We start from the raw sequence: 12,608 nt of genomic DNA, 5'->3' as shown, positions 1-12,608 counted from the left end.
AGATAGAAGATAGATAGATTACAGCTAAATGCTTTGATTAGTTGGGTTATATTGTATTTATATAGATAGATATAAGATAGATAGATTACAGCTAAATGCTTTGATTAGTTGGGTTATATTGTATTTATATAGATAGATAGAAGATAGATAGATTACAGCTAAATGCTTTGATTAGTTGGGTTATATTGTATTTATATAGATAGATAGAAGATAGATAGATTACAGCTAAATGCTTTGATTAGTTGGGTTATATTGTATTTATATAGATAGATATAAGATAGATAGATTACAGCTAAATGCTTTGATTAGTTGGGTTATATTGTATTTATATAGATAGATAGAAGATAGATAGATTACAGCTAAATGCTTTGATTAGTTGGGTTATATTGTATTTATATAGATAGATAGAAGATAGATAGATTACAGCTAAATGCTTTGATTAGTTGGGTTATATTGTATTTATATAGATAGATAGAAGATAGATAGATTACAGCTAAATGCTTTGATTAGTTGGGTTATATTGTATTTATATAGATAGATAGAAGATAGATATATTACAGCTAAATGCTTTGATTAGTTGGGTTATATTGTATTTATATAGATAGATAGAAGATAGATAGATTACAGCTAAATGCTTTGATTAGTTGGGTTATATTGTATTTATATAGATAGATAGAAGATAGATAGATTACAGCTAAATGCTTTGATTAGTTGGGATATATTTTATTTATTTAGATAGATAGATTACAGCTAAATGCTTTGATTCGTTGGGTTATATTGTATTTATATAGATAGATAAAAATATATATAGATTACAGCTAAATGCTTTGGTTAGATGGGTTATATTTTATTTATATAGATATAGAAGATATGTAGATTACGGTGACCGGATAAATCATCACAATGATAATTCATCACATCTTTAAAAAGTTATATAAAGTCATGGAATGTGATGAAACAAAAACTTTATTAACTGGGTTAAGTAGGTTAGGTTAGGTGAGGTTAAAATTTTATTTTTTTCATCGTTTCTAATGACTTTATATCCTTTTTTAAAAGTGTGTTGAATTGTCACTGTGTTGAGTTATCATGGAACCATAGATTACAGCTAAATACTTTGATTAGTTGGGTTATATTTTATTTCATTCTATGATATAACCATCTTTTATTTTATTAATTACTTTTTGTTATTATTTTATTTAAAATACAAATGCCAATATTTTAATAGATCTGTATCCGAAAAAAAATAGACAACTGTTTGTTTGTATGAAGCAGCTGAAAATCTCGAAGGGTGGGCTCTAGCCTTTTGAAATTTGCACAGCTAACTAGCACATAAATTAATGAGTAAAACCTAAGAATTGTATTATTTAATTATTGAAGACAATATTAACGACTCCCAAACGAAAAATGTGAATCAGGAAGAACTCTACGTCCCTCCTTGGCGGGGAAGTACTATGGCCACTGAGCTAATTCGATCATGTCAAATTATGTAATTTTTTACCGTTTTCATAATTTGACTGAGAGCTATCAACATTATCTTCATTTTCTTAACGCATATTTTTATTGGCTGCTATCTTTATGTATGATTGTAAGATTCTATCCAAACTAAATGCAGTCCTGCTTTCCTAGATGCGATTGAATCTTTGACTGTTTCTGTTCCACGTTTTTCGTTTCAGAGACGTTATATATTGTGTTCAATGATTAAATAAACTATTTTGAGCACGGAACGTCATTTCAATGTTTTGAAATACATGTTTTCCTGTCTATAAAAAAAACAGATAATATTAATAGTGAGGCTGAAGGTAGTGGGGTGGTGAAGGAGATGGGGAAGGGTAGGTGGAAAAGTACCTACCTGGCTATTCAGATCTGTTCAAAATACACAGTTAAAGTAATTTCAAGCAAAGTTTCGATTCTGAACATCGGTCTTTCATCAGGACGATACTGAGAGTATTTACCACTCTTGATGGAACATGCCGCAAATATAATATATTATATTATTTTCAATTAATAAATTGTTAACTACAAAAAAAACAAATTAATCAATTAAAATTATTTTTGACAGAATTAAAAAAAAAAATCTTGATATTATTTTTTTAAATAAATTAATTTTTTAAATAAAATAAAATAGATGTGAACCCTGCACATTTGTCCACGTTGTACTACAAACACTAACAGCTATTTCAAATGATATTCCCCAAACCACGCAAATCACACACATCATCGAGCACACAGAACTGAAGTCTATAGGACTAGTAGGAAAGTTTCTGCGACATGACTTAACCCGGAGGCGGTCAATGTCAGTAGGGTAACTCATAACCACTTTATTATTATTACCTGCAATGTTTATTTGTAATAATATAATTGCCACACTGACGAGTGATGAGCTCTGACCGGTCTCCGTGTGAACCAATAAATTATACAGCGATGCACAACCTTTTAGCAGCCCTCCTCGCTGGCGACAAAATTTTCGCTCAATATTTACGAATTCTAATGTGAATGTGTATATATTTAAACAACAAAACACATCATAGAAGAATATCCCTTTCTCATGCTAAGTATAAACAGAAAAAAATACCGAGAACCGAGCCGCGAAATAATGGGGATGAACGAAGCAACGGCGCGAAACGCCGCTTGCAGTTGCCTTTGTTCCTTTCCAGTTTTAATAATTTTCCTACGTCTGCTATTACGTATTTAGAAAAATCGCTTATTCAAAGGCTGCACAAACTTTTTAATAAGTATTGTTGTTCAATAGATGTTTATCGTTACGACACTGTATCCAATCTAAAAATCAGTTTATTTGAATGTTTGTGGCAGATTTTATCGTTGTATTGATTTAGCTACGTTCCGTGGCAAAACTAGTGCAATCTATCATTGAATTCAAGGGGGGACATTATATTATATGTATATATAAATAACAAACTATCGAATTATTATGCAAATTCCCGAGCGAATGTTGATTAGTTTTACGATCTCGAATATTCCTATTTCTCATTCTCGTATCGTTTCGTATTTTACTAATTATAGCGAGGGATGCTATTGGTTAGTTTTCACCACGCCGCTCAGCTTTACAGATGTGGTCTCTGGAAAGGATGTCACAGCTGTAAAGACCTCTTATAAGTGTTATTAAATGTTTCAGCTACAGAGGCAAGTTACCTAACTTCAGCCACCTCTGGCAGGCCTGACACAAGAGACGCTTCGCAAACCGTCGGCTTAGGAGTTCAGCTAACCCTTTTGGTAAAACAAAAAACTTACGGGACATATTACATTTCCTTTGGAATACGGGTGTAAACTGTTCCTCAGTGAACTCGTAAAGTGGTTGTTAAAGTTTATTACACTGTCTTACTATTGTTGCGACATACTTGCAAATTGATTATACCCAAAATAAAGACTAATTGTGTTCACCGTTAAAATTGTGAATTGATTTAATAATGCCGCTACACTATTACATTAAAAATATATACAAATAAATATCTTCTGTAAATTGATACATTAATTGATTTTTTTATAACAAAATTATGTTTTTTCACATCAGTTCATAGGTACAAAACAATCACAACTCAACAAACATTTAAAAAGTGATATAAATACATTGAAAGCGATGAAAAACTAACATATTAACCTTACCTACGAAATCTATTTAACCTAGTTATTGGTTCATCACTTAATATCACTTTTTAAAAGTTCGTTGAATTGTCACCGTGGAAACAATGCTATAAAAATCAAACTACATATTTGCGCTATAAAGTGAACCTGATCTGCCTATGTGTTGAAATTATGAATGTACAAATCGTATTAAATAAACAGATATAGCCATGTTAATTGTACACCACCCAGTCCCCGCTACTTTTTTTGTCGTATTTGAGAATTTTCACCGGCCGCTTTCGATTCGCGGACCGCGGGTTGTGCATTACTGAATTATAAGCATGGCGCGGTTCAACAAACAATTACCTTAACCACTTACCGCGGAATCTTGAATCAGGTAATCAAAACTTAATAATAGTGATTTAATAGCTATGTATGTGGTAAGTATGGATTATTATTTACGACAAGTAAATACACAATTTAAATGTGAAAATTAAGCAGTATTAATTTTGAGTATGCATATAAAGCAGGATAAGAGGAACGCGATTATATTTTATGTATGAATATCGCAAATGTGTCCAAAAATGCTTGGTGCCAGTGGGACTATGCGATACTAAATTGGAGTATGTTGCTAGAGAAGGGAAACGAAATGGGGAAATGAATGCTGGGAAGTATTTTCTCTCAGGGCCTATGTCATCTTTAGGGATGCTGTGTGTGGGGGTATTTTTAAGGAAAGGAAAGAGAGGAAGTTCTTGGAAGGAAATAGGTACGAGGGATGGGTAGGAATCTAGTGTGTCCAGGAGTGACGGACGAATGAATATATCCCTTCCACTGCGGGGCAAGGCGATGGGTCGAGAGACAAGCTGGAGAAGTCAAAGGGTCTCCCCAAACCAGCCGCTCCCGATCTGGCACGCCACGCAGATGGTGGTCAGACGCATCCTGTACACACCTCACCCGATGAACCTGGCTATTTCTATCAGGTCATCAAACACAGCTACATGTTATATAATTTACAATTATCAATTTTTTTCCTGTTTTTGTAGACATAGGCCGGGTGGTCGAGGGTTCTCGACTAGCAAACTGGTTTCGCGGATTCAAATCCCGGCGTTCGCTAGTAAATTTCATTTGATTAATTTTTGTTATTTCACAAATTACTCATTTAAATTCACAAAAAGTGTAATGAATTAATAATTGTTTCATGATCCAAATATTTGTCTAATTGAGCAATAAATTTCCAATACAAAACTGCATTTACGAAATTTAAATGGGATGGAAATCTACAGTGTATAAGCACAACCTCCTAGATCACGAGGCCGGGACACTCATTCAAATCAGCCTGCTTAAGGCGATGCACTACGTCGTGTAATATTTTAAATTGAGCCGCTATCGATAAAAACCCTTACGTAGATGGCGATAAGGTTTCAATTCCCGCTTAACACCATCCGCCCGTTTTGATTTATGCAAGAAAAAAACATGGCCAAAAAGTGCTTTTTATTTTATTTTGTGGATGTTAAGGCATAAATATTTAAAAAAAATTTCTATCATTTTATAAATAACTTAATTTGCCACACTATACAATAAAATCATAACCGAAAATGGGTTCGTAAGATGGATATTTTGAACTTTAAAGCAGTTTTCATAGGCTTTTACATTATTTTTTTCTGGGCTTATAAGAAGACTTATCTAAAAACTACTCGATTATTTCAAAGGCCAAGATGTATTCTACTCGCAGTATTTAATTAAAGCATCTGAAACATTTGGGGGCGACCAAATTTTTAAACCAAAAACACATGATTTTGCATTACTACGTATGGCAACGCCTTAACTTGTATGGGATTTCACAAAAACAATCGTTTTAATTTTTTGTTAATTTATTATTATTTATTAAAACATCTTCAAATGTATTAAACAATTTAAGTAAATTAAAACAGATTTGTTGGAGGTTCTCATACAAGTTAGGAGGCTGATTTGATCTAGGAGGTATCGGTATAAGTGGGCTAAATGTAATATTTGTTTCCATTTAAATTTGTATGGAAGGCACTTCAAGTATTATTCTGTATTCTAGTGCTTAAGAAATTAGGAAAATTGTTAATGTTCGCATTGTTGTTCAACTTGTCAATAATTCTATTGTTTACAAGTGAATATGAGAGTTTTTGCAATTAGCTTGTGACGTATGACAAAAGTAACACTTTGTCTCCAAGTCCGGAAGATCACGGCATGACATTGAGCTTCGACACCGACAGTAAGTATTACTACAGCATGTATTTATTATTGTGAAACTATATTTTGTTGATTATGCAAACAGTTTGTCGTTATATCGCATCTATATGAAGTTGAAGCGCCGGTTAATCGGGGTTGTGAAGTAAACTCAATCACTAATCGTTATCAATCTATGCGTAATTAATACATTTACAAATTACTGTTACATAGTTCGCAGCCATTGTTTGTCGATATCTGAATTAAAAAGAAAAAAATATTTTTAAATCGACAATTAACATTTTATCAGTCTGTGTGTACATGTGTAGTATACAGCAAAAATAAAACCAATCATGGATTTCCAACGTGTTACTTTAACTAATAAGACAACATATAAAAATGAAATAAAAAAATGAATTTATAATAAAAAATCGCTTATTCTTATTCTGGTAGTAATTGAAGATTACATAATACAGTAAAAATATGACAGGATATAACATTAGAACGGTTTATTTAACAGAATTTGAACAATTCATAAAATTTCACAGTAAATTTTCAAGTTCTGTGAAAGTCCTATTCGGGTTCTGTTATTATTTCATTATGAACCAGATGCTTCACAGAACTGAAAGAATAACAGAACGTGAAATTGAAATTTGATGAATTGTTCAAATTCTGTGAAACAACTAGTCCAAAAAGATGAACACAGAATTATACATATATACAGCAACAAATTTACATTTAATTGGTAACCACCTGATGATGCTTGTCTGCTTTATCTGAAGCAGCAAAAGTCGGTATAGAAGATGCACATCTCTGTCCGGTCAACGGAATTTCAAGGTCAACGCAACTACTCTCAGCTTGCATTGTCGTTTCCATCACGAGCTATGGAGCTCTAAAATGTCTACTTAACTGTTAAAAAATCAACCCATAAAAAAAATTACTATTATGTATCTATTTTTATTTTTATAATACATCTAGTTATATTAAAAAATATAATTGGTTTTAGTTTGACTGAGGACTGAGGATTGAAGGAGCCAATCTCGCTTACAACTGAGCCAAATCCCGATTGGGTTAGACTGCCATTTATTTCGTACATTAACTGCTGTAATGTAATCCAATTTCAGAGAAATGCGAAGTCAATAAATAAATGTATGCGTGATTGAGTTTCAGCTCGATCGGATGTCGGGAAGTGGGTTAATTTCCGCTTCCAAGATTCGCATTCATTCATTACCGAAAACAAAAGTGAAATTCAAAAGACGTATTTAAAAAGAGAGTTGAAACTTCGTTTACGTAGGCGATGGTAGTAAAGTAAGTATGGTTGCATTTTTCATAATGTTTTTCAGAATTTCCGGAGCGTTTTCTGAAGTGTTTTCATTATCAACAACTCGAATGTTGTGGAATTTCTCCAGAATGTATTTTAGACTGTTGAAGTCGTAAAATGAAGAAGAATACAAGAAATGTGAAGTGGACGTGTTTCGTGATGCAAAACTATGACCATTCTTTGCCTACCAAAATGTACATACTACATAGTAATGCAAAATCACGTGTTCTTGGTTTGAAATTTTGATCACTTAAAAATATTTAAGATGCTTGAATTAAATACTGCAAGTACAACTCACCTCAGCCTTTAAAAAAATGAGTGTTTTTTGATAAATTTATTTTATAAGCCCAGAAAAAAAATAAAGAATCAGGCCTATAAAAACTGATTCAAAGTTCAAAATCTCCTATTTATGAGTACCTTTTCAATCGTGGTTTTATTGTATTATTTGTATTAATTATTATTATCAAATTAAGTTATTTAGACAATGACCGTAAAACATATAATTATTTGTTCCTCAGCTTCGCAAAATAAAATAAAACACACTTTTTGGCGATGTTTTTTTCTTGCACAAATTTTAGCGGTTGGTGTCGACCGGGAATTTAAACCCTATCGCCTTATACCTACATAAGAAGTGTCATTGTTGGCTGCCGGATTCCAAATATTACAAAATGTGGTCCATCGCCTTAAATATTATTTGCAGAACTGTGTTTCTTCTTCATTATGAAATTTTCATTTCGATCAAATGAGATGGCGATATATTATGATACAAATGCTGTATATCTTACAAGTGTAAGATAGACAGAGCTTGCAGAGTGGGGGTTCCACGACATCTCAGGACAGTGACAATTGAATACACTCAAAAGCGGTATAAAGACATTAAAAATCTTATCTAACGTAAGCTTTTCAGACCGGCTCAAGTATCGGGGATCCATAGACGCCCGAGTAAATCAGGCCTCCAAAAAGTTGGGCGTCTTGTACAGGGCTAGGAGATTCTTCAACAGTGACCAGCTGCTGACCCTGTACAAGTCTCAAGTCCGCCCAACTATTGAATTCGGGAGCCACCTTTGGGCTGGTTCCCCAAAATACTTGATAAACCTGCTTGAATCTGTGCAAAGGAGAGCGATCCGTCTGATTGACAATCCGTTGTTAACAGACCGATTGCCTTCTCTAATGCATAGACGCAATGTAGGCATGCTGTGTCTGTTCTACGGGTATTTCAATTGAGCCTGCTCCAAGGAGCTAGCAGCATTGATTCCTGATGCACCGGTGCACGTGCGCGAAACTCGACGGACACGAGCTGAACACCCGTTCACGGTTGACGTTGGCTTCATGAGAACGGGCCGTTTTTACGACTGAATTAACTCGGTTTCCATTCAAATCCACATGCAAAGCTTTTCTAGTGTTTTGTTTATTCAGTGTTTGAAGTGCACATAACTAACATAAGTGCACATAAGGGTTCCCAAAATACATAGAAATGCTCCAAAACGCATGTGCGAAGTTGGTGCCAGTCACCTAACTTCGGAAGGTGATTCTACGTGACGACAAAGATAAATAACTCGAAATTCCAACGTTTTATAGTAGAGGTAAATAAATATTATTCTATGGAAAAATATTTTTCTGCGCGAAAAAAACTCGAAAAAACTTATTTATCTTTTTTAATTCAACAATCGTGTAGTCACCTCTCGAAGTTAATGCACTTTACCCCCCTGGACACCAAGTGTAAGATGATTATTTTCAACAAAAAATCCAGAAGATATATTTTTGTTTTGACATTTTTTTTACCTAGACTTTGGCTTTGTTAGTTTTAGAAGATCACAATAAGTAACCTCCCTCTTCACCTCTCCAATTGTCTTCTACCTTACAACATTCCCAAACATAGAGTAGGTCTCATTGGCTCGGCTTATTGACTATTGTATATTTCATATTTTATATACATATATATATTTTTGGTGGTTTAATTGGTGGTAGGTACTAACCTCATGATGTTCTGCAGTTTGTGGGTAAATTGCAGCTCAAAGTTGATATCGTAAGCCAATAGAGAGTTGCTTTCCACGCCGAGGCATAGCTGAAAAAACAATAGTAACATCAGAAAATAGTATAGGAAGCTACAGGATTGTCAAAATAATGAAGACGCTAGAACAGAGGTTCTCAACCTTATATTTAAATATATTTTTTCTTCAACGCTCATCATTTCGTCATCGCTTTCAAAATTGGAAGTGTTTGTTTGGAGAATTCAGAAAAACAATCTACCAAAGTATCTACCTGTAACATAATATATTTTTCAAACGATATTTAAAAAATTGAAACTGATTTGTCGAGAATTCTGACTATCCCCATTGATGTATTATGTTTAGATGATATACGAAGCGAAAAAATTGGTTACACGTTTTTTAATTTTTTTTTAAATTGGTCTAATTTGACCTCCAAAGTTCTATACTAGATAAACCTACTATAAACCATATGGGGAAATACTAGTATAACCAATGTGAAACAAGTCCAAGTTGTACAAAACGCAATTGTAAAATTACTAGTCGTCCCTAATATTTTTAAACAGAGACATAATTCACCGTTGCTGTTTCAGAGTGCCAAAATTTTACCTGTCTATTCTATTTAGTCTATGGCAAAAAATCATAATTCAGTATATATATTTACCCCGCAGCATAAAGAAAAATTAGAACATAAATACAGTACTAGATTCACGCGCCATGACGGGTTAATAGTTCCGAAATTTAATAATAAATACGGACAGAGAACGTTTGAATACAACATACCGAAGATATTTAATTTATTACCTGACACTATAAAGCAATGTAAATCTATGAATAAGGTTAAATATATATGGTGAAAAATTGGCTATCGAAAAAAAATGTTTACTTTAATATGTATGAAAAATTGTATGAAAAAATTGTTGATTCTGTAGATATAAGATGTAAATTATAACTTATAAAAATGTATATGAAACTAAACTTTAAGCACCTGTTGACAAGCCAATTCAATTGGCTTAGCAGGACTTGTTTGTTGATATGTATTAACTATTTATTCAATAAAAAATAATTTAAAAAAATGCCGAAAACTACCGAATCCGGTCCCTGCGCACTAATACTCGCGTGATAATAGTGGAATGCCTCTAAGACAATCCCGTGATACTTGCGGGTCTGCGTTAGTAAATAATAAAAATAAATTATTCAGTATTGAAAGATGATTAGAAAGTTTGTTTTATTTATATTTTTATATTTTATTAGAAAAGATTCGCATTCATAGATCGTCTCATACAAACCAGCTCTTCTGTTTTTTTTTACTGTTGACATAACCCTCGTCATGTGGGAAAAACTGAACAATGAGAGAACAAACATGTAGATATGCAGGATAGGTACATGCGTTGTATCATTTATCTAACGAATGTTAAGTTCATGGTCAAATAATTTAATTAAGTGAGGTGTCGAACGCGGTTAGTGTAAATATTGTGCAGGTTTATTTTTTCACGCTTCGCTCTTCGAGGATTAAGTGTGGACTCGAGCGTTGGTTTGTTTACAGTTTACACTAACGTTAGTAAACATACAGAAAATAGGGACACGTTTAATACACCCTTTACAAAAAAACTTTGTACTTGGATATAAATCATCACGCGATCCTAAAGATTACGCTAAATTTTGTAAACTAAGAACGACTACTAAAAAGATGTCTAAGTTATGTTACCTAAAAAGATGTCTAAATTATGTTACCTAAAAAGATGTCTAAGTTATGTTACATAAAAATATGTCCAAATTATGTTACCTAAAAGATTTCTAAGTTATGTTACATAAAAAGATGTCTAAGTTGTGTTACCTAAAAAGATGTCTAAGTTATGTTACCTAAAAAGATGTCTAAGTTATGTTACCTAAAAATATGTCTAAGTTATGTTACCTAAAAAGATATCTAAGTTATTTTACGTAAAAATATGTCTAAGTTTTGTTACCTAAAAATATGTCTAAGTTATGTTACCTGAAAATTTGTCTAAGTTATGTTACCTAAAGTATATCAATAACTGCGAAGAAATGGCCGCTGCTAATCCTCAAAACATTTATAAATTTTCAAAAACACTTAGGACGGGTTGTTTCGGAGAATTTGAACAATTCATCAAATTTCAACGTTCATTTTCGGGTTCTGTGAAAGTCCAATTCAAATTCTGTTATTATATCATTATAGGCTAGTTGCTTGACAATACTGAAATAAAAACAGAACTTGAAAACATCTTTCACAGAACTCGAAAATGAACGTTGAAATTTGAACAATTCATCAAATTTCAACGTTCATTTTCGGGTTCTGTGAAAGCGCTATTCAACTTCTGATACTATATCATTACAGACTAGTTGCTTGACAGAACTGAAATAATAACAGAACTTGAAAAAATCTTTCACAGAACTGGAAAATGAACGTTGAAATTTGAATAATTGTTCAAATTCTCCGAAACAACCCATCCTTACTAATAATGAATCTGGCATTCCCTCTCACATGTATTTAGATAATAAAATAGCCGATAATCCCAAAAAAGTCGTTGATCTCTTTGCCGAATGTTTCAGTAAAGTCTATGCAACTGCAAACGACTCTCAAGTATTTGACACTCCATGATAACAAGATCAATTTAATCAATGCATATTTTAAGAAAGTGATATTAGAACTAAATTAAAATCCTTTGATCTCAACAAATCGGCTGGTCCTGGTAATATTCTTCCAATCCTCTTATCAAAATGTTTATCAGTCTTAACTTATTCATCTCTAAAAATCGGCACCTTTTCGAAAAAATGGAAAGCAAGCTCTTAGTCTCCAAACTTTAAGAAAGGTAATAAATCGGATATCTCTAACTATAGACTTATATATCGTATTTGCAGTCGTCAATCCCGAAATTATTTGAATCTGCTCTGCTCTCTATACTCTCGCCTGAGATCAATAAAATATGTCAACATGGCAAAAATATCTACTTTAAAGGTAGAACCTATTTTCTGCTTCATGTCTCATCTAAAGCAAGATATACATGCTTACTGTTTATACACGTAGAGAACGGCGCGCAGCGTGATAATTAGTTAGTTTGATATACAATCATTTACCTTTTCTGAAGTTCCTCTTCTTCTAATTTCTAGAAGGATCCATGGTAGCATTGGGGTAGAAAATCTCCTGTCCACCGCTGTACACCCCAAGTAATCAACTGACGTTAACTTCGTCTTCATTTTCACTATTTTTTAAATTTTATATATTAATTATTTAAACACAGCACTTGTTTATTTAAATCTGGCAACACTGCCGTCTTTATCAACACAACAGCATTGTTTTAACAGTTATTGTTGTGTAATTATTCTATTGTTAAATAACAATTACACTTTTTCACCTTGCACGTTACATGATTGATTTTTTTTTATTTCAACGTGATTAATTTTTAAATGTAAACATTTAGGTTATTTTATGGCACGTTTCCTTTCAAACTGTGAAAATTTGTGAGTAATGAATAAATCGTTTTACCAATTCTGAATTATTTTAG

The 12,608-nt window shown here is 32.7% G+C and overlaps 1 protein-coding gene across 1 annotated transcript in view; it reads right to left on the bottom strand.

Annotated features, from left to right (window-relative positions):
• Positions 1–12,407, bottom strand: part of plx (PTB_TBC1D1_like and TBC domain-containing protein plx) — a 120,723-nt gene extending 108,316 nt beyond the window's left edge. The window contains exons 1-2 of the mRNA XM_089648352.1: positions 12,181–12,407; positions 9,073–9,161 (exon numbers count right to left, since the gene is read on the bottom strand). Of these exons, the coding sequence (XP_089504478.1) occupies positions 9,073–9,161; positions 12,181–12,300 (209 nt within the window). The 5' untranslated portion in view covers positions 12,301–12,407. The remainder of the gene's footprint in view (positions 1–9,072; positions 9,162–12,180) is intronic.
• Between the last annotated feature and the right edge of the window lie 201 nt (positions 12,408–12,608).

Source organism: Hesperophylax consimilis, chromosome 27 (genome assembly GCF_061612785.1).
Source record: "Hesperophylax consimilis isolate HC1 chromosome 27, BYU_Hcon_1.0, whole genome shotgun sequence".
In the NCBI taxonomy this organism is placed as follows: Eukaryota; Metazoa; Arthropoda; class Insecta; order Trichoptera; family Limnephilidae; genus Hesperophylax; species Hesperophylax consimilis.
The sequence above is the reverse complement of the archived record's forward strand: the minus strand, read 5'-3'. Positions and strand labels throughout refer to the sequence as shown.